Source organism: Portunus trituberculatus, chromosome 24, assembly GCF_017591435.1.
Source record: "Portunus trituberculatus isolate SZX2019 chromosome 24, ASM1759143v1, whole genome shotgun sequence".
NCBI classification, from domain to species: domain Eukaryota; kingdom Metazoa; phylum Arthropoda; class Malacostraca; order Decapoda; family Portunidae; genus Portunus; species Portunus trituberculatus.
The window spans coordinates 18822112-18849222 of record NC_059278.1 but is presented as its reverse complement, the minus strand read 5'-3'; the positions used below and the strand labels follow the sequence as shown (position 1 = coordinate 18849222).

Here is a 27111-nt window from a genome sequence, read left to right as displayed (position 1 = left end):
CGTGGACACACACTCGCCACTTCAAATAATTATTGGTATGCCGCTTCAAATATGGCGAGCAAAAGGAACTACATCGTGTTGTTGCGGGCGCGGCGCACGTGTGTTAAGAGGCTCAGTCGACACAAGCTGGTGTAGACAGCACACAAACACTGGACTTAGAAATTGGAAGTGGTGTTAAACTTTGTGACGCTAAAACAAGCAATGTTCTATAGAGCACCCTCTAAAACCCCAAATAGAAAGTAAGTACGAGTCATATACTATCTATTAGCTATACTATTTTAGGAATTTACATTGTACAGTGATTGTAAACATTTACCACAGTACGTGTCTATAGTATAAATGTCTATGATAAATATCTATTACTTTAGACGACAACTTGGATGATAAAGAAAATTTCGGAAACAAAGAGGAGCAAAGAAAATAAACACTGAAAGCAAATGTTTCCAAATTTGGCGCCACTTTTCTTCGCCTTCCCGAAGCAAATTAAAGATATTTCTTCTGTTTCGCCCTTAGCTTGGATAATAAGAACAACTGCACCTGTTATCATTGCTCAAACCTAAACTATAGCAATCTTACTTTCCAACGGAATTAATTTTAGTTTAATGTTTACATAACACAAGTGATAGTGGCTACCTAACAGTATCACATTTACACGAATACAATAATATCTAGTACTGAAAAAAAAGAAAGAAAAAAAGGAAAACATTTTTGTTAGCACATTTTAGCGACAGTTAACACGTGCACAATGCAGATATCAACAATCTAAGCAATGAAGCGAAACTCTGTCAATAAAACACTGCTGGGGCACAGGGCAGGGACTCAGGGAGGGGAGAGAGGGAGGGAGGAATGCCAGCAGGGTGATTATGGCACTAGTGGCACTACTATGGAGGTGGTCATTCCGGGGACAGCGACATGAATATGAGCACGAGATGCTTTTTAGTTTATAAGACCGCATCAATACAGTTGGCCAGAAGTCTGCTGACGAAGGGGAGGCTGACAAGGCGGGCGAGAGTGGATAGTGCAAGGCAGCTCCTGTGTCGCACCCTGGCCACCATGGAAGGGCAGAAGCAGGACCAAGTTCAAGTGCCCACAGCTGGTATCATCAGTAAGTGTTTTGCTTGTCATCTATTACAGTTCCTTTGGTGGCTGGCGTCTCGTTACACTAATGCAGGTCGTGGCAGGCTGTGGGTGGCAGGCACTGTGGGCTGGAGGGGAGTTTGCCACTACTGGTGTACTTAGCTTAATGCTTACTCTGTTTTGTCATCATATAACTTTCTGAAGGGTAAACCATGCGTGGCTTTTGAAGATATAAGTAAATCTTCGAGTTAAGATGTCTTGCATAACAGATTACCTAAGTCATTGTGTAACATGCCACTTCTTCCTAACTTGTACCAAAAGTTGCAAACAGGGCCAATCTTTATGTATTCTATTGCCGCCCCTCTCCAGGACAAACAAATGTGGGGATCTTGTGGGGGGGAGGGCAAATATAGGCCAAATTTTGTAAATGTCAAGTCTAAGGAGAAAACGTTGCTTCTGGGAAAATAATACTAAAAAAATTGTAAATAACCGTCTCCCCATACCTCTGACACACTATCCTAACCCTTGAGCTAATGGTGAGGGCTCTACCCCCCCCCAATATGCCAGGCATCAAAGACACTCACTCTTCTGATTAAGTTAGGTTACAATGAGTGTCTCGGTGTGATGCTAATACTCGAAGTGTGGTAGAAGACTGACTAATGGTGTTGATGATTTCCAGTTATTGGCGATGAAATCTTGAAAGGCCAGACACAAGATACTAATACCTTCTTTATGACCAAACACCTCCACAACTATGGAGTCAAAGTGAAAAGGGTAAGGATGGGTTTTTACTGTACTGCATATAGTTGCTGTGGAGATTATGATAACCACTGATGTTTTTGTGTTCCTGTTCATATGATGCGTATTCATAGCAAAGAAATGTATGTTTTAGGTGATGCATTGTGTGTTCTGCAGGTGTCTGTAATTCCTGATGATGTGGACACCATTGCTAAGGAAGTGGCTCAGTTCTCCGAGCGGTATACGTATGTCCTGACATCAGGAGGCATTGGACCAACACACGACGACATCACCTTTGAAAGTATGATTCTGTGCCACAATTTTTCATGCAACTCTGGTCTAAGGCTTCAAAATGTGGAATGGGATTGTAGTAAATTTAGGTAATATTTCTTTACAGGTGTGGCTGCTGCGTTTGGGGAAAAGGTGAAGCCGCACCCAACTTTAGTAGAATTGATAAGGGGCTACTTCAAGACTGATGACCTAACCTCTCCGGCTATGAAGATGGCTCATGTATGTCCCAATGAAAGCTTCTAGTATTTATAAACACCTAGAAATCTTTATTCCATAGAAAGTGTATTTTTATACTAGGCTGACAATAATGTAGCTGAGACAAGGCACTGCAAATGTTCAAAAGGACTCCCTCACTTTGAAGTCTTTGTGGAGATAGCTAACCAATATAGACAATTGTAAGATTTAAAGTAGAAGATAATTTAGGAGAGTTTTTGGTGCCATATGAATAAAACATCATTCCTTACCTTCCTCTCTGGTAGATTCCTGAGTCTGCGGTGCTACACTTTGCAGAGGAGAAACCTCAAGGGACCAAGGCTCGCTATCCCATTGTTGCTGTGAAGAACGTTACTATTTTCCCTGGTGTCCCGTATCTTTTGGAGAAGGCCTTCACTTACATGGGGAAGGTAGGAGTGTTGAGACTAGGGGAAACAAAGAAATAAGGTAAGGTAATTGTTATAAAAATGTGACACTATATGTTATTTTCAGAAATTGTTTCATAAGCCTGGCCTGGGATTCATGAGCGACATAGTGTATGTGACGGCTGATGAAGTGTCCATTGCCTCAATACTCAATGAAACTGTGGCAAACTTTCCATCAGTGTCTTTTGGCTCGTATCCCAAAATGTTTCACAGGTTAGTTATTGGTGGTGTGAGTTTGTTCATTTGACACCTTTGGAAAGAATGAATAGTTTTGAAGTGTTGTGGTAGCCTGTAGATGCACTGATGTACACATTTGAGGCTGAGGTGTGAGAGAGAGGTGGTAGGGAAACTTTGGACAGAACCAGCAGCATTATATTTCCTTGCATCTTATCTTCATCCAAAGAGAGAGAATGTAGTACTGTTTTTCTTGCTTTAGTGAGATTTATCAATTAAACTATTCTTGCAGCTACTACAAGACTAAGATCACCATGGAGTCCCTCAGTTCCAGTGATGTAACAACAGCTAAGGAACACTTACTGACTAAACTTCCAGAGGGTAAGTTGCAAAGAAGTGTTAATGAATGAGGCATTGCAAATAGGGTTTCATGAATTATTTGATTGATGGGATTAAACACTTGTACTTGTGATATGAGGACATTTGGACCATACAGGGACACCAATAGAGTACAAGGAAGACACAGTGACGTCTCCCTGGGAGCACATAGACAAACTGCTGGAGACCACTCCATCCCTTCAGGCACCTGTACAAGAAGCCACCAGCATCATCCATCAGTGTATGGAGAAGTACAGGTAAAAACAGTCTTCATCTATTTATCTGTCCATATAACAGGTGGACTGTCTTTGTAAAAGCAAAGAGCTAAAATGAATTACATATCTTTGTACATGAACTGAGAAATGTTCCCTTACTTTGCTTCTAGATTTTGAAAAAAACTAAGTGATAAAACAAATTTTTGTTTAAAGTTCTGTTAATTAGATTACAGAGATATGAATGATGTGATTTTATGCATCTCAGAAATGCCATTTTCAGCCCATCCTACATTATCTAATTCTTCATACAGTTCAGAGGAAATCTGCATGTGTTATAACGGTGGCAAAGACTGTCTGGCAGTGCTGCATCTGACCTATGCACTCATGCGACAGAAGTATCCAGACATTAAGCTGCAGGCTGTGTACATCACGGAGGACAAGGCTTTCCCTCAGGTCACAGAGTTTGTCCAGCAGTCAATTAACAGGTAAGTGAGATGCTGCCTGGTGTGACTTTTGTTGACTCATAATGTAGAGTGTCATGCATTCAGCTGTTTGATTAAAAGAAAGTCAGAGTATATTCATGTGTTTCTGTACCACCTGCATGTTTTGAGGGTGATTTGTGTGAGAATATTGAATTATTTATATATTTCCCCTCTGATTTTTTTTTTATGAAACTAAGATCTTAAAGGACAAGTTTTTACTCAACTTCACTTACTCCTAGTTTTACATTCCACATCACACACAACACAGGTTCAACATTCATGCACTCACTACTCATAACCAATTAGCTTAAGGTAATGAAACACAGCTAGAGTAATACAGACCAGAGGAATATGACAGTGGGACAGCCTGTGTTATGGTGCACGTCAACCAGTGTGTCCTGACAGATATGACTTGGACTGTGAGGTGCTGCCGGGGCCCATGAAGTCTGCCCTGTTCAAGCTGCTGGAAAAGAGGCCCAAGATCAAGGCTGTCATTATGGGCACTCGCCGCAGCGACCCTTACTCAGGTGGGATCCTTCTAGCCATGTTAGTGAGAATTTCATAATAAATTAATATAATAAATCCTGCTTTCAATATTGATTGCAGATATTTAAAATTAAAGCGTAAAACAATGAAGAACTGGTTAACTAGGCACCTGATGTGAGAGCACCACAGGACACTTTGTGTCTGTTAAAGTGGTGTGTGGTGTTCTTGTGTCAGTTGTCTACTTAATAGTACTTAACTTTTTCACTTTCTAATGCTGGATGTCTGGAAATTACTTTGACTGTAAAAGAATGTATTGTTACATTGTTGATTCTATTATGAAGCTTTTGTTATTATCTGGTTCAAAGTCTAAAGGGTCAAATTACATGGTTCTTAAAGAGTGTAGTGCATAGTATTGGATTTAATATTTTTGCAGAAAGATGCTTAAAAAATTACATACCTCTGATATTTTGTAACATTTTTATGTAGTGTTCAGAAGCACTGCATTTGATGTTTCAGTTTCATTCCCTACTTAAGTAGTAGTACTGCATCCTATTGTTGTGTAAATAGTTTGATCTTCCTCAGACACTCTGGGGTTTTTCACTCCCACGGACCAGGACTGGCCTCCCATGATGCGAGTTACTCCAATTCTCAACTGGAAGTACAACAATATTTGGGACTTTGTGCGGGGTCTCTACCTGCCTTACTGTTCCTTGTATGACTGGGGGTGAGTTCACCATACTTTATTGCATTCACTACAATAGTCATTAGTTAATAGTCTTGTGCCATTCCTCTCTAATGGCTTGGTCATAATGGCATGGCCATGACAGAGCTCTACAAGACTGCAGCCAAGCATCTCATAAGAGAGCAGCTGAAAATATATAGGGATATGATCACAGCAAGCCTGCGATTTAATTTTGTGTTTTTATTATGGTGGTCTGTGAGACTTTCCCTTTTCCACTAGGGCTAGGAACAAGAATAATGTGTGTGTATCTGTGAGTGTGTGGTGTCTAGTCTGGACCACCCTTTGTGGGACTGTCACCTGTTGTACAGGTAGACAGAGTATACATATCTATTAGGATATAACTAAGAGGCATTGCTCTTTTCTTTTGCAGCTACACATCTATTGGGAGTCAGCACAACACCCTACCCAACCCCCTGCTAGTGACCAAGGACCGGGCTGGCCAAGTGATGTACCTGCCAGCCCACCTGCTGCAGGAGCCGGACATGGAGCGGCGGGGGAGGCTCTCCAGCAAACACTGACAGTGGCAGCAGTAATGACAGTGACTTGGTTTAGTCATTACATATCTCTGGCACTTTTTAATCTAATACAAAGATGCAATATTCCTTGTTACTTATGTTTCATATTAAGTACAAATTCCCAGGGAAACATTCTCATCTGTATTGTCAGCAGTAATTATGGTGATGAAAATATACATGTAAATAATAGAAAGGCAATATGCAATATTGTAAGAAATGAAGTGTTTACTAGACAGAGGTGAATGTATGTATGACTGTATCCTTTCATCCCTGTGCTCCTGTTGTTTATTCTGGTTACATTTTTAACGTGTGTCACAATTTGGTCTCTGAATGTTGCCTCACTCAGGCAGGAGGAATGTACAGAACATTTGTAGGGAATTTGATAAGTTTTATGTTAAAATATAAATCGCCATTAGTATATAATATGAAGTTTCTTTATCATTCCAAGCTAGCTAAGTATATGGTGTAGAAATCTAACTATTCTTTTATAGCATGTATTATCTTTATGACTCCTCATTAAAGGAAGAGTAAGAGAAAGACTTTAGTAAGAGTACTAATGGTATGTAGTAGCAATAGTAGTGAAAAAAAAAGCATAGTAGAAATAGTAATAGTAGATAATAGCAAAAAAGAATAATGGTGGTGGTGGTGGTAGTAGTAAAAGTATTAAGACACCAATAAAACAATCTTAACAACAACAACATTCACGACGAAGAAACTACAGATATACCATAATTATTCCTATTATTTCTGTCTTAAGCTATGAATGCAACAAGTGTCCTTGGCTTGACACAATAGATTTCCTTCTACCTCCTTGCCTTATCATTATCGTCTCAAGCCTCTCTCTCTCTCTCTCTCTCTCTCTCTCTCATTCCAGCAGCGCCTCCTCTCCACCGCTATTACATCACCATGGCCCATATTCTGAAGCATTTCTGGATCGCGTCTTTACTACTTTTAAAGACGTCTGTCTAGTTGAAGTTAGGCGGATATTAGTGATGTTTTTACCGTTCTAGTGACATGTTGACGACATCTCTAAGTAGTACGTACATTATTAAGAAGAAACACTTTTGAGAATTCGGCAATGTGGCCTTTGGAGAGAGAGAGAGAGAGAGAGAGAGTTATATATGTTAGAGATCAGAGCGCCTCCTGATGTAAAAAAAAAAAAAAAAAAATCTAAAGTAATCAAAAATGGTAACTGGAATATATTTAACGTAATGAAATATATGTATCTCACCACTTCTTAGGTTAAAATAATAAAAAAATACACGTATCACAAAAAGAGTCCCTTATTTAGAAAACATTTTGGGATAGAGATAATGTCAGGTTCTCGTAAATGATTCACCATAGACTGCTTCTTCATTGAACTATCACCATAGCCAAGGAAACCCCTCAGAGTGCGCCAGTAACTTAACGTGTGCCTAGATTGCTACAAGATAAGAGCGAGTTTCCATTCCCATTGTTCAAATTTCGCCTCGTCACCCAGCAGCCTATTGCGTCCTATTGCGTCAGTGGCACAGGCTGGCGGTAGCAGAGGAGGTTGTGTAATATTAGGCTGTATAAATGCCACGGGAACACTGTATCTTCCCTACTCACTTGTCAGACAGGAGAAAGAGGCACCATGGGCGTTCAAACAGTAGTCGTGGCTTTGCTCTCTCTCGCAGCTGCAGGTACTATTATAATATTGTAGCACACGTCAATCTGTTTCTCTTCTAGTTCTTTATCTGTTAATATCTTGCTTTTTCAGTGAGTCTTCCCTTTTTCTTCTCATGTCAATGCTTACTGCTACGGCCATTCTACTTTGTGATCTGCGGACTGGTTCTTTTCTCTCCTTTTAGTTACGAGAACGAGGAGTTTTCGTTATAAGTTCTCGAGTAGCTATCTCTTGTTAATATCTTATACATTTTTAGCTAACCATTCTTTTCTTCTCCCTCATCAAAAGAACAACATTTTTTTTTTCTAATTCCACACGTTATGGTATACTTATCCCCATTTTTTCGCTACGGCAGGAGTCCACGGGTGCTCTACGGGTTTTCACGACATTGGGGGGCAATGCTTCTCCTTCCGCTCCGAGGTGACGGCAACGTGGGAGGAGGCGAGGGACCTGTGCGCCGGGATGGGTCCTAATATTGTCCTGGCAACCGTGAAGTCACCTGACACTCACAGAGACATCTACGAGTACATCATTGAATACGGTGAGTCAGGTGACGAAGTTTGAACAGGAAGACTAAAAAGGAGATGGGGAAGGGAGGGAGAGGAATGAAAAGGGTGGAGGTATACAGTGATTTTAGGATGGTAGATTAAATGGTGATCTATACTGAACTGAAACTTTTTGGTTGATTAGCCTTTAGTAATAGTAGCAGTAGCAATAGTAGTAGTAGTAGTAGTAGTAGTAGTAGTAGTAGTAGTAGTAGTAGTAGTAGTAGCGATAATAGTAGTAGTAGTGGTGATGGTAGTAATATTCATGGTACATAAATTAAGGTGAGTGTCATTATGTACAGGTCTGGCCGGGTCTTATTGGCTGGGCGCCTCTGACATGGCTGTGGAGGGCGACTGGCACTGGATAGACGGCTCCCGTGTACCCCGCGGGACGCCCTACTGGGCCATCCATAACAGCTTGATAGGTAAGCACACTCAGCACTCAGCATTATGCTTAACTGAACCGGCAGTGTGCGTTGATAGTATGACAAACAGGTATGGTGTTCTTACCTCCTCTTTCCCTCGCAGGATGGGTTCAGGAACCTGACGGTGGCGCTGAGGAGAACTGTCTAGCGCTTGACTCCACCAGGAAATTCTACTTCAACGATCTGTCCTGCAGCCTCTCACACCACGCCTTGTGCGAGGAACTGTAGACTTCGCCTCCCTTTAGCCGTACATAAGCTGGAACACCGCATTCATTCTGTAGGGAAGAGACTGTTATAGTTCAGCGGGTGACTTGCCAGTAGGCTGTTACCACTGATGAACTGATGAAATGTTTTCAATAAATTATTCTTCCTTGATTAAGTATTTAACTAAAACTAACATCATTACTTTAACATAACGGAGGATGACTAGACAAGATGAATAAAGGAACACACACACACACACACACACACACACACACACACACACTGAAATGAAAATATAGGTCAATTATCCTGTGTTTATCTTTGATTGTGTTTGCTATGAACAACAAACAAAATGAATAAACAATGGATCTCTACCTGTGAGGTATGCAGCCTGTCTCACTTCAGGACATATCAATGTTATACTTTTCTCCACCCCTTACTGCGCCGCTCATCACAGGCGCGTGACACCATCGCGATACTTAACCACTCATCTTCCATAACAAGCAGTCAGCAAGGAGGACTGACATGAGTAGCGTTGTAAAGCAGCGATCCACTTCAACTACATATTCTGAATAAAAATACTTTAAAAACTTTAAGCACTTTAATACAATCAAGTAAAAAATACAGGATTTTTCTTGTTGATTTAAGGCTAGTCTTTATAATTAACATAGCTTTTCAGGCAAAGAGAAATAATATAATCAGCACTTACGGGGGAGGAAGATAACTATACGGCAAATGATCCCTGCATTAAGAGGTCCCTACACGCTCCAATACAGATACGAAGAACTGTCAGGATAAAAAATTAATGTACCTACTACTATTATGCACGTTCTGTCTCTGCATGTGTAAGGACTGGTGACTGCAGGTTGACAATTCTAAACTGTTATGTCTGGGAGATGGAAGCTTGGATATCAATTACGTTCATGAGCAAAGTACGATTCCTTCTCGTAATCACTCATGAAGTCGACAAAAGGGAATGAAGGGAATATGCTAGAGAAAACAAGCACACCTGCGTCGTCACTGCACTAGCTACACATCAATGTCTGTTTGGACTTTGACACTATGGTGGGCAAACTCACGCCCTGGTGCCAATTAAAGAACGGCCTATTGTGACACCCGGTCGAGTGCAGGCCTCCTTTCTCAAGTTGCTTAATGTGCTAGGAAGGGCAACACCTGGATAAACTGCACGTACTCTCTGAATGATCATTACATCATTAGCAGAGAACCAGAAAGAACTAGAAAGAGTATGTCCAGCTAAGTATTATATCCAGTTACCCCACTTGAGCTTCATAAAGAAAAGAGTCCTGGTCCTGCTTCCAATTGACGTTATTGTGCCAAGCAAGATGAGGCTCGTGGTGATGGAAGACCGCAAGGAGTGATCCAGTAGCAATCATGACGAGAGAGAGAGAGAGAGAGAGAGAGAGAGAGAGAGAGAGAGAGAGAGAGAGAGAGAGAGAGAGAGAGAGAGAGAGAGAGAGAGAGAGAGAGAGAGAGAGAGAGAGAGAGAGAGAGAGAGAGAGAGAGAGAGAGAGAGAGAGAGAGAGAGAGAGAGAGAGAGAGAGAGAGAGAGAGAGAGAGAGAGAGAGAGAGAGAGAGAGAGAGAGAGAGAGAGAGAGAGAGAGAGAGAGAGAGAGAGAGAGAGAGAGAGAGAGAGAGAGAGAGAGAGAGAGAGAGAGAGAGAGAGAGAGAGAGAGAGAGAGAGAGAGAGAGAGAGAGAGAGAGAGAGAGAGAGAGAGAGAGAGAGAGAGAGAGAGAGAGAGAGAGAGAGAGAGAGAGAGAGAGAGAGAGAGAGAGAGAGAGAGAGAGAGAGAGAGAGAGAGAGAGAGAGAGAGAGAGAGAGAGAGAGAGAGAGAGAGAGAGAGAGAGAGAGAGAGAGAGAGAGAGAGAGAGAGAGAGAGAGAGAGAGAGAGAGAGAGAGAGAGAGAGAGAGAGAGAGAGAGAGAGAGAGAGAGAGAGAGAGAGAGAGAGAGAGAGAGAGAGAGAGAGAGAGAGAGAGAGAGAGAGAGAGAGAGAGAGAGTTAGGTCTACTTTCAGCGAAAAGTTAGAGGCGGTGAGACAATGCGATAAGGGATGGAGTTCAGGACAAGCAGGTTGGTGTATTACACATAGGCGTGGGGAGGAAGGCACCTGCACGTTAAGGTAGCTGATTTGAAAGACACGTGGCAAAAATAAAAAAAACAAATCAGTATAGATGTAACATAGAGATAGGTAAAATGGCAAAATCGAGGAATATTTCAATATCTAACATTTGCTGTGATAACCTTACAGTGATGAGACTTTTGTTGAGAATCGTGAATAAATAAAAGAAAAGAAGAAAAAAAAACGAAAACACGGAAGAAATAAGGAAAACAGGAAATTTCTAAGGACTGGCCAGATATTGCAATAGTAACTTATGAAAACACGACGAAACAAGAAGTGTATATAAGAAATGAATGCTTGTGTTTGTACTAAATATCATGGGAAATATACTACCAATGAGAGGCTGGAGAGCACAAGGCTGCAGAGAAACCAAGGAAAGACAATTGCAGAACTGGAAAACTGTCTAAAAGTAACAATCAAATCTGAACCATAAATAAAACATGAACAGCAATACAAACTGATTGATTATATTGGCTATAGAAATGACTCTCTCTCTCTCTCTCTCTCTCTCTCTCTCTCTCTCTCTCTCTCTCTCTCTCTCCGCCTCATTACGTAATAATATCCAGCCACCAATACAGGCCTCCTTTCACAACCTCTCTCTTTCTCCCTCCCTGAAGAGCAACTAGAGCAAAGATAAGAGGGATAGTGCAAGTAACATAAGAGTATATATAACAAAAGAAAACGGTGATCTTCCTCAATCATTCCACGGTCGAGCACTAAGAGGGAGACAGATTCCATTAGACACAGGTGAAGGACGAAATCTGACCGTCATTTCGCCGTCAAGATGAAATGGTTACTGTTATTTGTCGCCACAGCTGTACTCTTTGCCTGTAAGTACTTTTTATTCTTGTAAGAGGGGAAGGCTGGCTAAGAACAACATAAAAAGTGAAATAAAGAAAAGACCCATTTAGTTACCAGTCCCCTTGCAGTTCCGGGAGTTAGCCAGTAAAGAGGGATAAATGTATGCGTATGTGTTGTTGTTTTGAGTTGAAGGACTGTATTAATGTTAAGGAAACGATACTACTACTACTACCATATAAAAGGGTATTGGTTAAGGGCAACAATAACATTATATTAAGGAAAAAAGGTCCATTGAGATCCCAGTCCCCAAAGATAAGTGTTAAAATGATTATCCAAAAATAAAACCTTCCTTTTGAGATCATTCAAGTCATAGCAAACAGGGAGATCCAGTTTACTCCTCCTCCCCTTCCTCCTCCTCCTCCTACTACTATTACTACTACTATTACTACTGTTATTATTACTACTACTACTACTACTGCAATACAGGCTGCCAAGGATGCAGTCAGGGCTATGAGCAGGTTGGAGACAACTGCTTGGCCTTCCACCTCGGCTCTGCATACAACTGGACAGAGGCGGACGATGTGTGTAGTAAAATGTACGGCGGCATCTTGGCTTCGGTGAAAAGTGCCTCCGACCTCAGAGCCATCTACGAGTACATTAATACTTATGGTGAGTGTGTGATGCGCTAACTCTTACGTGTGGTGACTCTTCTGTATATAAAAAGGCAAGTTAATAACACCTTCAGTATTGTGACGCCTTTTTATCTTGAGTTTAGGAAAGATTAGACGATTATATTGGCATTAAGAAGTGTTTATGGAGGTCAGAAGATTATTGGCTAGAGTCTTCACTATTTTAATCCCCCTCATGAGTTTCTGAAGCTGTATAAATTCGGCAAATAATAAGCAGAATGAATATGGAAACGCGTCGTAGCACTGAAGGGGTTAATAGCTGTATCGCTCCCATGTCCTCTTAGTTTAGGTCTTTGTGATTCTTTTTCTCAGGACTGACTGATTCCTTCTGGCTTGGCGGGTCTGACCTTGCGGCTGAGGGTGACTGGGTGTGGCTGGCTGACGGTAGTAGAGTCTCCAAGGCAACTCCTTTCTGGGCTCTTGCCAATGGTCTCTTCGGTAAGTTTTTCGTCTTATCCTTGTACTGTGGTGTGTGTGTGTGTGTGTGTGTGTGTGTGTGTGTGTGTGTGTGTGTGTGTGCTTTCTCTTCTCGTTTACCCTTCTAAATCATACTTTTTGTTTCTTTTATGCGATTAAATGGATTTTTATAATATTTTGACGACATGCTCTTCTTTATCCAGTTTCTACCTTCTCTTAGGCTCCTTTTCACCCTCATCCCTTTCTTTTCTACCCTCCTTTTCCTCTCTTTTCCACGTGTCCCCTCACACCAGCACACACTCTGTCGTAAAGAAGAGTCAAACGTTTCCTATAAGATTTAATAATTGTGGAAAATATCAGTACTTTCCATGACTCTAAGGTCCGTTTTCAAATACACTTTACCCTCTCATCACGATTATTTTGCAAGGCCACAGAGATGATTAGCGGGGTTTGCAAGATAGTTTCTCCTTTTCATAAATTAGATATCTTGCCAATTCATCACCAGAACCATTAAAAAAACACTCAATTTTTTAGTACTGGGATACATTTTTACCTTGAAATTTGTGTACGATTAAACCATTTTATTGACATTAGGAAGGATCTATGGAGGTCAAAAGATTAATGGCCACAGTCTGCACTATTTTAATCCCTACATAAAGTTCTGAAACCGTTTGAAATCACCAAATAGTAAGCAGAATGAATATGGAAACGCGTCATGGAACTCAATGGGTAAATAAAGTAGAAATGTTGCCAATCCATTACCAGAACCATAAAAATACTCTTTAAAACACGAGTATCTTCAACTGGAGTCTTTGAAAAGCGGTGATGGTGAGAGAGCAAAACGTTAAAAAATACGAATCTAATTTTCTTTCCACCACGCAGGCTACATCCACGAGCCATCTGGCGGCAAGGAACAGAACTGCCTCCTGCTGGACAAGAGGAAGAAGTACTTTTTCAACGACGAAGATTGCAGCGCGTACCACCACCTCATATGCATGCAAATGTAGTTCAACCCAGAGAACCATCGCCACTGCGTCCCTTATCCACCCACCCACGTCTTGATATTATGTAACATGAATTAATACCAACATTACATTAGCATGTTATTTCACATCCTCGTAGAGATTTTCAAGGGCAAATATGGAACCACTGAAGAGAGAGAGAGAGAGAGAGAGAGAGAGAGAGAGAGAGAGAGAGAGAGAGAGAGAGAGAGAGAGAGAAACAAACCGAAAACTGAAGCGTCACTACACTTGGAATAATTAATAACCGAGGGTATTGCAGTGTTAGGGCATCAGGGAGGAAGTTTTCAAGCGGTCTGTGTGACAAGGCAGATGAATTACTTGGCTTCACTGACTTACCCTTGCCCCCCTCTAATCTAGTATGAAGGTCGTCGCGGTTCGCGGTGCACATTTTTGGCATTCATATTATCTTCAAGGTGACAGCTGTGCATTCTCATTCATCTGCTCGATATCTCTACCTACCTGCCTTTTACGTTATGTCTTATACATCAATACCACTATGAGGGCCCCTTCCCACTGAATGACGAACGTTGCTACGCCGCAAAAATGGATTGGTCGCGTTGAGGTCGCCGGAAAACAGAAAGTTGATTTTGGTGGAACTCCTAGCGGCGTTCCCTCTAAGCCGTGACATCTATTTTTCCGCCAATTTCTGGCGTTCCGTAGGCGACCACGACGTCCTCGCTGCAATGCTAGAGCGACGTAAGCATCCTTACAGCGCTCCAAGACCGACGGACGCGCTTTTGCAAAGATCAATGGGCCTCCACTGAGCCTCCTTTCAACGCTCCTCAGGCGACGTTGAGCTCTTCCGAGCGTTGCTTTGGCGACCAGGACGACAGCTGAAGAACTCTTTGGCGTCCTGTTAGACTTGTACTTATAAGAGGGAGAATCTGGTGACAGCCATTATTCGCATCTCGCACCTACTTGGAGAGAGTTACACTGCTACCATGAGATATGAAGTCCTGTGCTATCCAACGTTATGAGAAGAGTGAATGTTACGAATAATACTGTGGCTTTGCTTTGCGTAGCCAGGAACTACCAGTAATTCTTTTACTTAGTTGAAAAATTTGAAAGTGCAGGAAGAAAGATAAATAAATAGATAGACAATGATAAACAGATAAATAAGTAAATAGATAAGTAAATGAATAAATAAGTAAATAGATAAATATAAATCAATAAAAATAAATAAATGAGAATAGTAAATAGATGAAATAAAAATAAATAAATAAAAAACAAATAAAAGAAAACGGATATGTGGTAGGAAAAATCTAAATAAAATCAATAAGTAGATATAAAACCGACGACCAAACTGCCTCCTCTTCACGACCTTATCGCTTCTGGTACGTCCCTTGAAACTCCGTTGTGCGCCGCTCGTGCCTCCCTGCCACACCTCAATTTGACGGCCACCAAGCTGCGTAAGTTTTTAGCATGCTGAAAATGGTCGTCAAACTATGTCGGCCTCCGCTTCCTATCCACGATCCTACTCAACCATGAAGACCTTCCTACCTCCTCCTGACGACCACAAGCAACCAAGCTAATTTTACGTACACTGAAGGGTCGCACAACGGTAGGCATTCCAGTGGGACGGGGGAGTGGGGGCAGGTTAAGGCTAATCCTAACCCTCCTCTAGTAAAGTTAGTGAATATGTACATGAAGATTAGTTAGTCTTTGTTAGTGTTCGTCATTACGTTGTGTGTTACCAATAATACTATGAGGTCTCTGTTAATGAGATCGCCCGCTACCAACGTTAGTGCATAAGTGAAGATTGGTTAAGGCGGCGTCACACTAGCACTTTTTCGTCTTCTTTTACTGTCAATTTTCTGACGACTGTCAACTTTTGCAGACGGTGGCCGTCACACACAAGCTTGCTTCCGCCTTTGCCGCGCTTGTCGATTGTAAACAAACATGGCTTCTCATTCACTCCAGCAAGCTGCGGCTTTTTTTGCCCCTTATAATGTAATCAGCTGTTCTGTGATCCCAAAGGCAACGGTGACCTCTAATACTCTCTATGAGAAATTCGTCAGAGTGTTTTGTCCACTGCTCATCTTGGCTAGCTACTTGAAAGTTGCCTTGGAAATATTAAAAAGCGTCGCACATTCGCACTCCCCTGGAAATGTACACAAACAACTGAGGAACTTTTTATTGCTAGGCTAAAAGAAAAAAAATATATGTATACAAATATATATTCATCAACTTATTTAAATTTCTTCTGTCATGATAATAGCATTCTTCCGTTTAACAAAAAAATATTTCTTTAATAAAAGTGTTGATTAGAAACCATAGTTTTTATTTTGACTAAAAATTGGCGCTAGACGAAAACGATGCGTTCCGTCTGACTCAAGACGACGGAAAGAGTTGACAGAAGAGTAAAAAGACGACGGAAATCGCCTGAGACGACGGAAAAAGTGCTAGTGTGACGCCGCCTTTAGAGTTTGACTTGGTGGCGTGTCGATAAGCGAAATATCATGCTCATATGCTAAGGTAAGAGGAAGGATATACTACCATGCTTAAGGATTGTAAACAGTTTTATTCTCTGGACTACGATGCTACCAGTGACCCAAGGAAGACAAGTGACTCAAGGGTATATTAACTCCATGGAACAACGAACCAATGAGTTTCCATCATGGCGGTGTTTTCTGCTTTTGTTTCTGTGTTGGACGGGATGGGAAGGGGCAGGGAGGGATCACACCAGACGCTCCAATCAGACCTGGCAGCAGTACATTCTGACATCGTTGAGTGCCGAATCGTCATAGGCACTCTCGGCCTCCACACGGGTCATCAGGCCGCAGATAGCCCAGCCTGCAGCCAAGGGGAGGAAGAGTTTAGCGTTTAATTGCTGCAGAGGAAGGAAAAAAGGATGTGTGGGCTGTTAGCAAATTTTAAAGATTTCCTCAATTAATACCTGAATGAATCTCGAGTTTTTACTGCTGTAGATGAGGAATGGGAGGACATATGGGCATTGAGTTACATTTCAAAGATCTCCTATGTATTACTGACTTATCATCAAGATTTTAACTACATCAGAAAAAGATAAAGATGAGGCGCGGACATTGAGTTGGCATTTTAAAGAATCCTCTCTCAATGGACTGCTGACTCACCTTGGGGACACGTGGACCAGCTGCTGTAGTATCCCCATTGGTTGCCTCCTCCGTTCAGGGTCTTGGTGGAGTGGTTGCACTGCATTTCAAGGTCGTTCGCTGCAGTGTCGTCAATGAAGAATCCCTGGTCCTCCTCGCTCTTCATCTTGAGGCCCGTCAGTAGACCCTCAGTGCATGTCCTCTTGCCTGTACACCGCGACATAGTAAGGAACACCCACACATACACCACACCACACCACACCAAATTTCATTCACACTTCATTCGTGCCTGCATGCCATTACACAATAAGAAACATCCACACCAGACTACGTCACACCACATACAACACATCACACCACACTCACCACACTTCACACTTCATTCGTGCCTGCACTCAGTATAGTCAGCACAGCACACCACTTCATACCTCAGTGTTCCCTGGACATCCTGCACATTCAACAATCAGCACACTTCATACCTCACATGCACATGTTCTTAAGACTGAGGGACAAGCCAAGTTTTCTTTTTATGTAAGAAGGGAGGACTAGCCAAAGGGAACAAATACATAAAGAAAGAAAGGCCTTCTCAGTCTCCAGTCTCTCTACAGAGCCGATAGTTAGCCAAGGACAGGCACAAATACCTTGAAACCTCACTCTTGAATGAAGTCAAGCCATAGGAAGTTGAAAATACAGAAATAGGCAGGAAATTCCAGAGTTTACCAGAGAAAGGTGTGAAAGATTGAAAGTATTGGCTAACTCTTGCGTTATAGAGTTGGACAAAATAAGAATGAGGGGAGGTTTGCTTTATAGACTAGTCCCTTTGCTCTTTATTCCACCCACCTCTCCAAGTGCCCCATCGTGCCACGTTAGATGTGATGGAGAATTCCTTGGCGCCTTGCCTCGGCGGGAGTCCGTCATGCCCCACGTCCTTTGGTAGACGGCAATAGAGCTGGATGCCATTCATGGAGGTGTCATCAGTCCAAACGTCGGGTTCTACCTGAGGAAACAGATTGGCTTCTCACGAACTTTGCCTTCCTTTGCATTTAAGCTCTCAAAGAAATATTCGGCGTGTTATTTTTGATACTATTAATATAAGTTACTCAGAGAGAGAGAGAGAGAGAGAGAGAGAGAGAGAGAGAGAGAGAGAGAGAGAGAGAGAGAGAGAGAGAGAGAGAGAGAGAGAGAGAGAGAGAGAGGGGTAAAGGAAAAAAAAAAAGAAAAGAAAAAGAGAAAAACAAAGACAGAAAGAGGATAGATGGCGAGGAGAGGAAGGGAGAGGGGAGAGGAGAGTCTTCCTTCCAAACACGCTAAACAATTCCTAACCTTGATTTCGAAGGCGTAGGCGAAGGTTCCCTCAGGACAAAACTCCTGCTGCCCCCACGAGCCCCAGTTCATGGCCCAGTCCAGCGCCAGGGTGATGTGGGTCTCCTTTGCCCTGTCATCCCTGGACACGACGTTTGCTGCAGCCAATCCTGAAAGAGAAAGTGGTGAAGACAGCGTTAACACGACTCATAGAGATATGCAGTCACCATCATTTTCCATTTTTTTCTTGTACGTATGAGTGGAAAACTGTTAGGTGATTGTATGTAAGTGTGTATACCTGACCAATTCCCGCATTTTTAACTCCTTTTCTGTCAACCTTAATGTTACAAGAGAGGACAAACACACACACACACACACACACACACACACACACACACACACACACACACACACACACACACACGCGTAACTCACCCAGCAATGCAAGAACGAGCGGTGCCTTGTAGTGCTTCATCGTAAAAGGTCAAACTGATTGTGACGAGAAAATTGATAACCAGTTCTTTATATACAGTTGCTCTGTGGAGGAGGAGAAGGAGGAGGAGGAGGAGGAGGAGGAGGAGGAGGAGGAGGAGGAGGAGGAGGAGGAGGAGGAGGAGGAGGAGGAGGAGGAGGAGGAGTAAAGTACGAACACACACACACACACACACACACACACACACACACACACACACACACACTGAGCCCGGTAGCTTAGTGGTTAGAGCTCTGGCTTCACAAGCCAGAGGACCGGGGTTCGATTCCCCGGCCGGGTGGAGATATTTGGGTGTGTCTCCTTTCACGTGTAGCCCCTGTTCACCTAGCAGTGAGTAGGTAAGGGATGTAAATCGAGGAGTTGTGACCTTGTTGTCCCGGTGTGTGGTGTGTGCCTGGTCTCAGGCCTATCCGAAGATCGGAAATAATGAGCTCTGAGCTCGTTCCGTAGGGTAACGTCTGGCTGTCTCGTCAGAGACTGCAGCAGATCAAATAGTGAAACACACACACACACACACAAGAAGGATTAGGAAGAGATAGTAGATACCTACTGAAACGATAATTTAATTCTAACGAGGTCAAATAGCACTACGCAGGGGCGGATTTAGGAATTTGGGGACCCTAGGCAAAGGTTGGCATGGGGGCCCCCACCGCACCTTTTATTCTAGGGATACACCGATTGTGAAATTCTGGGCCAATACCGATGTTTAAATGAACTATTTGGCCGATAGCCAATGTTTGTTTTTAATAGTGGGGACTGAATGGGACCCCGTTTTCTTTATACATCATAGGGGGCCCAGAGACACACTTAACAGTATAATAATTCTGCTGGCATTTTAGCAAATGGATTTTAATAAAAAACATAAATAATGTGTGCAAATAATAAAACCTCTATTAACCATAAGTGTATGAGGAGTTTCATGAGGCCCACAATAACTAGGGGGCCTAGGCAACCGCCTAGTGTTACCTAATGATAAGTCTGTCATTGAGTACTATTTCTGTTTTGAACCAGTTCTGGTCTGGATCAGTTCAGGAGTGCTGTGAAATTACCATCAAAGCTAGTTGTGATCTCGCTGGATGTTTTCTTTTATGTCTCACAACTCAAAGGGGCAATCACAGCCTGCCCTCTAAAGACAACTCTTCTCCTTCACATAAACTACATGCCCTTACTACACACACTTCCTTCACTGAAATTAAAAGATGATGACTCCAATAACAGCCTCAGAGTCCCCATTCTGGGGAAGGGACCATAAATGTCCCCTGGTCGGATGGCTCTCTCGGTATCAACCACAAATGTCTTGACACTTCCATCAGCTCTTTCTTCATTAACTTTTGCAACATTCGCGGTCTTAAATCTATGCGTCTCTGTGACATGCTCTTATGCCCACGGTCTTGAATCTTCCGAATTTTCCACCATCTGGCTTCGACTCAATAGTCACTCTCTTACTAAATCTATCTGTGCTGTATATCTCTCCCCTAACTTCTCTGACTATAGTAAATTTTTTGACTATTCAACTTACAAAGTGGAGCACATTCTGCCCCTCTATCCTTTCACGGAGATCTCCATCCTTGGAGATTTCAATGTTCACCACCAGCTTTGGCTTTCTTCTCCCTTCACTGACCAATGACCATCTTGGTGAACTAGCCTTCAACTCTGCTATCTTCCATGACCTAGAGGAACTGGTGCAACATCCTACTCGTATTCCTGACCGTCTTGGAGATAGGCCCAACATTCTTGACTCTTTTCCTTACCTCTAATCCTTCTGATTATGCTGTTACCGTTGGGCTCCTCCGATCACAATCTCATATCTGTATCTTGTCCTATTTCTTCAATCCCTCCTCAGGATCCTCCAGGGGGGGAGATTGCTTCTGCCAGTTGGAGGGACCTGAGGAGGTATTATGCTGATTTTCCCAGGAATGATAACTGTTTCCGTGTCAGAGACCCATTTCTAAGTGCTGAACGCATAACAGAGGTGTTAGTGTCTGGCATGGAGGCGTACATTTCTCATTCCTTTCCTCAACCTAAACCTTGTAAACCTTGGTTTAACACAGCCTGTTCTCGTGCTATACATGATAGAGAGGTTGCCCACAAAAGATACTTGAGCCTTCCATCACCTGAATCTCATGCTCTTTATACATCTGCCCACAATCATGCCAAGTCTGTTTTTCAACTTACAAAACACTCCTTCATAAATAGAAAATGTCAAAATCTCTTAAATTCCAGCTCCCCTCCACACTTCTGGCATCTGGACAAAAATATATCCGTTTTTCCTTCCTTTGTTTCATTCTGATGGCACCACTACGATCTCTTCTGTCTCTAAAGCTGAACTCTTCTCTCATATCTTTGCTAACAACTCCACCTTGGATGATTCTGGGCCTGTCCCTCCCTCTCCATCTCCATCCTCCCTCTGACTATTTCATGCCTTATATTGAAATTCTTCGTAATGACATTCTTCCTGTTTACCCTTGCTGGCCTAAACCCTTGGAAGACATATGGACCTGATGGCGTCCCTCCTATTGTTCCCAAAAACTGTGCTTTCCCTTGGCGGGCTTTTCCTCTTACGTAAACACACACACACACACACACACACACACACACACACACACACACACACACACACACACACAAAGTTAATGGTAAATAGATGAATATGTAGGAAAAAAACTGACTATGCAAAAAAGAATAAATAATGAAACAAAAAAGTACTAAAAAAATTCTGCTTCACTTGTATATGTACAATAAAAGGGAAGCAGGAGAAGTGGAAGATAAGAGGAAGGAAGAGGAGGAGAAGGAGGAGGAGAAAGAAGAGGAGCATGAGAGAGGGAATGGCAAATAATAGATGGAGAGACGAGCAAAAATCTTTATGATTCATCTGTTTAATTTCTCACGAAGCAACACACTTCTCTAGTCCGTTGTAGAAAACGATAAGAAAAAACAATAAAAATACACAGCAAATACGAGTAGATAAAAATAAACTGATATCCGAGAAGGATACAAAAACCGTTTATGGGGGAGGAAGAGGAGGAAGAGGAGAAAGAGGAGGAGGAGCAGAAAGAAGAGAATAAAGAAGGGTATTTAAGTGTTATAGATGGACCAATTTACAAAACCACCAATGAAAAAAGAAGACAGGAAACACATGGATGTCAATTTCTAGTTTGTAATATAAGTAGTAGCGGGCGGCCTCAGCGCTGGCCATGCAAACACATCAGCGCCCCCCCCCGCTTCACCCCGCTAGCCAGCCAGCCAGACAGCCCCGTGACTCCGCCCGTGGTCACTCTGTAACCGATTCCCCGGTAAGTGAATGAAATTACAGAACCGAAATAATAGAGAAATGTGTCCTTGAAAAATAGAGGGAACGTAATAGGGAAAACATGTTTTTTTTTTTCTTTTTCAATGGAAGAAGGGAAGCTGACCAAAGGCAACAAAAAAATAACCTCTTCAGTACTGGAACGCACTTTTACCTTGAGTTTTGTGTGTGATTAAAAGATGTTATTTTCATTGGCCACATTCTTCACTATTTCAATCACCACACAAGTTTCTGAAGCGGTATAATGTCACCAAGCAGTAAGCAGAACAAATGTGAAAATATGTCATGGTACTGAAGAGGTTAAAAATAAGGCCCACTTGAAAAAAAGGCCAGCTTGAAAAAAATGCCCACTTGAGGTTGACATTCATAGAGAAAAAGTGAAAATTGTCCAGAAAAGAGAGAATATAACATAGAAAAAAAAGGAAGTTTGGGGCACACACTATATACAGCTCACCCGTACACTGTGTCAGGTGGCGAGACTTGTTTCGTATTATACAAGTCTCTGTGTATGTATATGTAAATTTGTTTCTAACTATCTATTCATTACTCAATATTTATCATATATGTTGAGTTTATCTATCTATCAACGTATCTTTCTGCTTATCTATCTGTCTAATTTTACAATGCCGAAAATGCAGAAAGCAAAATATATATTTCCCAACTGTCAAAACCCTTCCAGAGGTCTGGAGTTTTAACTTACTAGCCCAGCAGCTTACTAATCCCTGGTGGGCTTACAAAACTATTTCCTTAGATTGTTGACCCTCAGATGGCGCCTTCCACCAAACCAGGTAGAGATGGAAATTAAAGTCACTGGTTACGTTCAAGCACTAACTAAACTTTATTATACATAGCTGTAATTCAACCTACACGCACACACATATACACGCACAAGATGCTATGACAAAGAATTGTGTAGTCAACAATCACTGGACGCAGTAGCACACACTTAGTCTGGGTTCTAGCTCCTCCATCAACACTGAGATGGGTGTAAAATGCAGGGTGGCAGTTCGTCGGTGTGACTCCACAGAATGTGAGTGCAGAGTGTTCAGGATCACTGTCACTCCCATGTACACTCCGTGTGGCCACAAACTCTGAAGTGGTTAGTTGTCTCGCCAGGTGGAGTGTTTTCCCAGGCCACACGCCTGCTCCTGGAAGTCCTCCCAGCTCGCTGACTGAGGTGGACTGCTGATGGAATCCAGGGAGTGGTACACGAAACCTCCGCCTGTCTCACTATTGGGCAAACTTCTGCGACGTGGCTCGTTATACATGAACAATATAATGAATGACAGTGGTAATTAACAATGCTGATAAGGATGAAGTGAACATACACTTTATATTATCTAGTTGATAATAATGAAGGTATCGAAAATTCTGAGTTAAAGTTTGATAGCCGAGTCATGAACTAGACAAGTGACATTTGCCCACACAGAAAGATATTGCTCTATGCGATATCTGAGAAATGGTGAAGAGCATAATCAATACAATACATAATACTAATAGAACAAAACATGTATTTAATTACAACACCCAATATACACAACACCAATATATCACCTGTTTATATACCTGCCCCTGATCGCCTTGTAGTAATCTGGACATAAGGTCGGCTCCCACATTAGCTCTACCTTTGATGTATCTGATGGCTGAAGGTAAATTGCCCACCTCATGAGTATCTTTGGTATCTTTTGAGGTATAGAGACTTGACAAAGGCAGGTGATCAGTCTCCAGCACGAACTGATCTCCATAGAGATAATAGTAGTATTTCTTGATTCCCTCCACGACTGCAAACAACTCCTTTTCTACTGTCCTGTAATTTAATTCCGCTGCCTTCAGTTTTCTCTTATGGAAACTAACAGGAAAGATCTCTCCATCCTTCTCCTGCATTAGGACCGTTCCAATGCCCACTTATGATGCATCTGTCCGAAGGATGAACGGTCTCCTGAAGTCAGCCAGCTGGAGAATAGGCTCCTTGTACAAAAGATTTTTCATTGTTGTGAACGCTTCTTCCTGCTCCTGTTCCCATGTCAACTTGTTTGGAGCAGTCTTCTTCAATAGCTCTGTAAGTGGCAGGGCAAAAACTGCGAAATCAGGGATAAATCTGCGGTAGTAGCCAGCAAGCTCCAAAAATTACCTGACTTGCGTCTTGGTGGTAGGCTGAGATGCATTCTTGATTTTATTGATCTTCCTTTTATTTTGGCATCCATAACGCCCCTTGCAGATATGACCAAGGAACTTTTTTTTTTTTTTTTTTTTTTTTACGTAGGGAAGAGTGGCCGGCCAGCCAAGGGCAAAAAAAAAAGTAAGTTAGAAAAAAGCCCACTTGAGCGCTGGCTCTCCAAAGAGTACAAAAAGTGCCAAAACCGTCAGCCAGAATTAGGGTGTGTGGCCACAAACTCTGAAGTGGTTAGTTGTCTCGCCAGGTGGAGTGTTTTGCCAGGCCACGCGCCTGCTCCTGGAAGTCCTCCCAGCTCGCTGACTGAGGTGGACTGCTGATGGAATCCAGGGAGTGGTACACGAAACCTCCGCCTGTCTCACTATTGGGCAAACTTCTGCGACGTGGCTCGTTATACATGAACAATATAATGAATGACAGTGGTAATTAACAATGCTGATAAGGATGAAGTGAACATACACTTTATATTATCTAGTTGATAATAATGAAGGTATCGAAAATTCTGAGTTAAAGTTTGATAGCCGAGTCATGAACTAGACAAGTGACATTTGCCCACACAGAAAGATATTGCTCTATGCGATATCTGAGAAATGGTGAAGAGCATAATCAATACAATACATAATACTAATAGAACAAAACATGTATTTAATTACAACACCCAATATACACAACACCAATATATCACCTGTTTATATACCTGCCCCTGATCGCCTTGTAGTAATCTGGACATAAGGTCGGCTCCCACATTAGCTCTACCTTTGATGTATCTGATGGCTGAAGGTAAATTGCCCACCTCATGAGTATCTTTGGTATCTTTTGAGGTATAGAGACTTGACAAAGGCAGGTGATCAGTCTCCAGCACGAACTGATCTCCATAGAGATAATAGTAGTATTTCTTGATTCCCTCCACGACTGCAAACAACTCCTTTTCTACTGTCCTGTAATTTAATTCCGCTGCCTTCAGTTTTCTCTTATGGAAACTAACAGGAAAGATCTCTCCATCCTTCTCCTGCATTAGGACCGTTCCAATGCCCACTTATGATGCATCTGTCCGAAGGATGAACGGTCTCCTGAAGTCAGCCAGCTGGAGAATAGGCTCCTTGTACAAAAGATTTTTCATTGTTGTGAACGCTTCTTCCTGCTCCTGTTCCCATGTCAACTTGTTTGGAGCAGTCTTCTTCAATAGCTCTGTAAGTGGCAGGGCAAAAACTGCGAAATTAGGGATAAATCTGCGGTAGTAGCCAGCAAGCTCCAAAAATTACCTGACTTGCGTCTTGGTGGTAGGCTGAGATGCATTCTTGATTTTATTGATCTTCCTTTTATTTTGGCATCCATAACGCCCCTTGCAGATATGACCAAGGAACTTTTTTTTTTATTTTTTTTTTATTTTTTTTTACGTAGGGAAGAGGGCCAGCCAAGGGCAAAAAAAATGTAAGTTAGAAAAAAGCCCACTTGAGCGCTGGCTCTCCAAAGAGTACAAAAGTGCCAAAACCGTCAGCCAGAATTAGGGGAGCAAATGCCTCGATACCTCCCTCTTAAAAGAAGACAAGTTGTAGGAATTCGGAAATACAGATGCAGGGAGGGAGTTCCAGAGTTTACCAGTGAAAGGGATGAATGATTGAGCGTACTGGTTAACTCTTGCATTAGAGAGTTGGACAGAATAGGGATGAGAGGAAGAAGAAAGCCTTGTGCAGCGTGGCCGCAGGAGGAGGGAGGCATGCAGTTAGCAAGATCAGTAGAACAGTTACCATGAAAATAGCGATAAAATATAGAAAGGGATGCAACATTTCGGCGGTGAGAAAGAGACTGAAGACAGTTAGTCAGAGGAGGGAGTTGATGAGACGAAGAGCTTTCGATTCCACCCTATCAAGCAAAGCTGTGTGACTGGAACCCCCAAACATGCGAAGAGTACTCCATACAGGGACGGATAAGGCCCTTATACAGAGTAAGCAGTTGGAGGGGCGAGAAAAACTGGCGGAGACGCCTCAGAACACCTAATTTCATAGAAGCTGTTTTAGCAAGAGATGAGATGTGAAGTTTCCAGTTAAGATTATGAGCAAAGGACAGACCGAGGATATTCATTGTGGAAGAGGGAGACAGTTGAGTGTCATTGAAGAAGAGGGGATAGTTGTCTGGAAGGTTGTGTCGAGTTGATAGATGGAGGAATTGAGTTTTTGAGGCATTGAAAACTACTAGATTTTCTCTGCCCCAATCGGAAATTTTAGAAAGATCGGAAGTCAGACGTTCCGTGGCGTCCCCGCGTGATCTGTTAATTTCCTGAAGGGTTGGACGTCTCTGAAAGAAAGAACGTGGAAAGATGCACCTCTTCCTGGAATAACTCACACTTTGAAGGCTTGATAGTCATATCATATTGTTCTATCTTATAGAGGACCATCTGTAACTATTTGAGATGTTCTTCAAACGTGATGGAGTGTATAAGGACATCATCCACGAAGGCTTCCACTCCTTGGATGCCGTGCAGCACTTGTCGCATAACACAGTTGAAAATTGCAGAGGAATTTGTCAAGCCAAATGGAAATACCTTGAAGTGATAAAGACCAGTGAGTGTAGCAACAGCAGTGATTTGTTTGCTCTTCTCTTCAAGAGGTATCTGGAAAAACTCCTTCACCAGACCCATCTTTGAAAAAAATTTTGAAATGGCAATTCAAGCGAATATGTCTCGCTGGTAACTCATGGGTTCTGCATGTACACGAGTTACTTCATTTATTCTCTGATAGTCCCCTCAGAGTTGCACACCTCTATCCTTCTTGTGTATTACTACAATGGGGCTGCAGTATGGGAATGAAGATTTTTGATTACGTCTGCAGTTTCCATGTAGTCAATCTCTTCCTTGATTGCATCCACCAAGCGAATAGGTATAGGATATGGTTTCACCTGTACTGGTGTGGTGCTAATTAGCTTGATCTCGTGGCAATCAACTTTGGCGACTCTGGGCTTATCGTAAAAGACATCAGCATGTCTCCCAAGGACAGCATCGATTTGCATCCTCTCTTCTAGATTAAGTTTTGAGGATACTTGCACATCATCCACCATTTCTCTCTGGGTTGCTTCCATGGTGAGGGATGCCCAGTCTGCCATATCCTCAATTTCAGGAACGACTAATGTAGCACTGATCATA

The 27111-nt window shown here is 42.3% G+C and overlaps 4 protein-coding genes across 6 annotated transcripts; 3 read left to right on the top strand and 1 right to left on the bottom strand.

Moving 5' to 3' along the window:
• Positions 1-105: 105 nt before the first annotated feature.
• Positions 106-6159, top strand: LOC123508396 (FAD synthase-like). Of its 3 annotated transcripts, XM_045262118.1 has the most exons (13): positions 106-239; positions 964-1105; positions 1757-1851; positions 1993-2116; positions 2213-2325; positions 2586-2729; positions 2812-2957; positions 3211-3299; positions 3415-3553; positions 3823-3996; positions 4399-4520; positions 5062-5203; positions 5592-6159. In XM_045262118.1, exons 2-13 carry the CDS (start codon positions 1054-1056, stop codon positions 5737-5739), a joined length of 1488 nt encoding a protein of 495 aa, XP_045118053.1. In that variant the 5' UTR covers positions 106-239; positions 964-1053; the 3' UTR covers positions 5740-6159. The 3 variants fall into 3 exon arrangements, with proteins under 3 accessions (XP_045118053.1, XP_045118054.1, XP_045118052.1); XM_045262119.1 differs by lacking the exon at positions 964-1105 and having other exon boundaries at positions 131-239; XM_045262117.1 differs by lacking the exon at positions 106-239 and having other exon boundaries at positions 819-1105.
• Positions 6160-7254: 1095 nt separating this feature from the next.
• On the top strand, positions 7255-8729 carry LOC123508397 (perlucin-like). The gene is made up of 4 exons (XM_045262120.1): positions 7255-7400; positions 7740-7925; positions 8232-8354; positions 8458-8729. The coding sequence occupies exons 1-4, from the start codon at positions 7352-7354 to the stop codon at positions 8580-8582; spliced, it is 483 nt and encodes a 160-aa protein (XP_045118055.1). The 5' UTR covers positions 7255-7351; the 3' UTR covers positions 8583-8729.
• A 2647-nt stretch (positions 8730-11376) lies between these two features.
• Positions 11377-13697, top strand: LOC123508233 (galactose-specific lectin nattectin-like). Its single transcript, XM_045261787.1, has 4 exons — positions 11377-11527; positions 11985-12167; positions 12500-12625; positions 13487-13697. The coding sequence occupies exons 1-4, from the start codon at positions 11482-11484 to the stop codon at positions 13609-13611; spliced, it is 480 nt and encodes a 159-aa protein (XP_045117722.1). The 5' UTR covers positions 11377-11481; the 3' UTR covers positions 13612-13697.
• A 2430-nt stretch (positions 13698-16127) lies between these two features.
• LOC123508438 (vitelline membrane outer layer protein 1-like) lies at positions 16128-18559 on the bottom strand. Its single transcript, XM_045262178.1, has 5 exons — positions 18435-18559; positions 18021-18169; positions 17538-17694; positions 16719-16904; positions 16128-16419 (listed from the first exon to the last, which is right to left on the bottom strand). Exons 1-5 carry the CDS (start codon positions 18472-18474, stop codon positions 16322-16324), a joined length of 630 nt encoding a protein of 209 aa, XP_045118113.1. The 5' UTR covers positions 18475-18559; the 3' UTR covers positions 16128-16321.
• Between the last annotated feature and the right edge of the window lie 8552 nt (positions 18560-27111).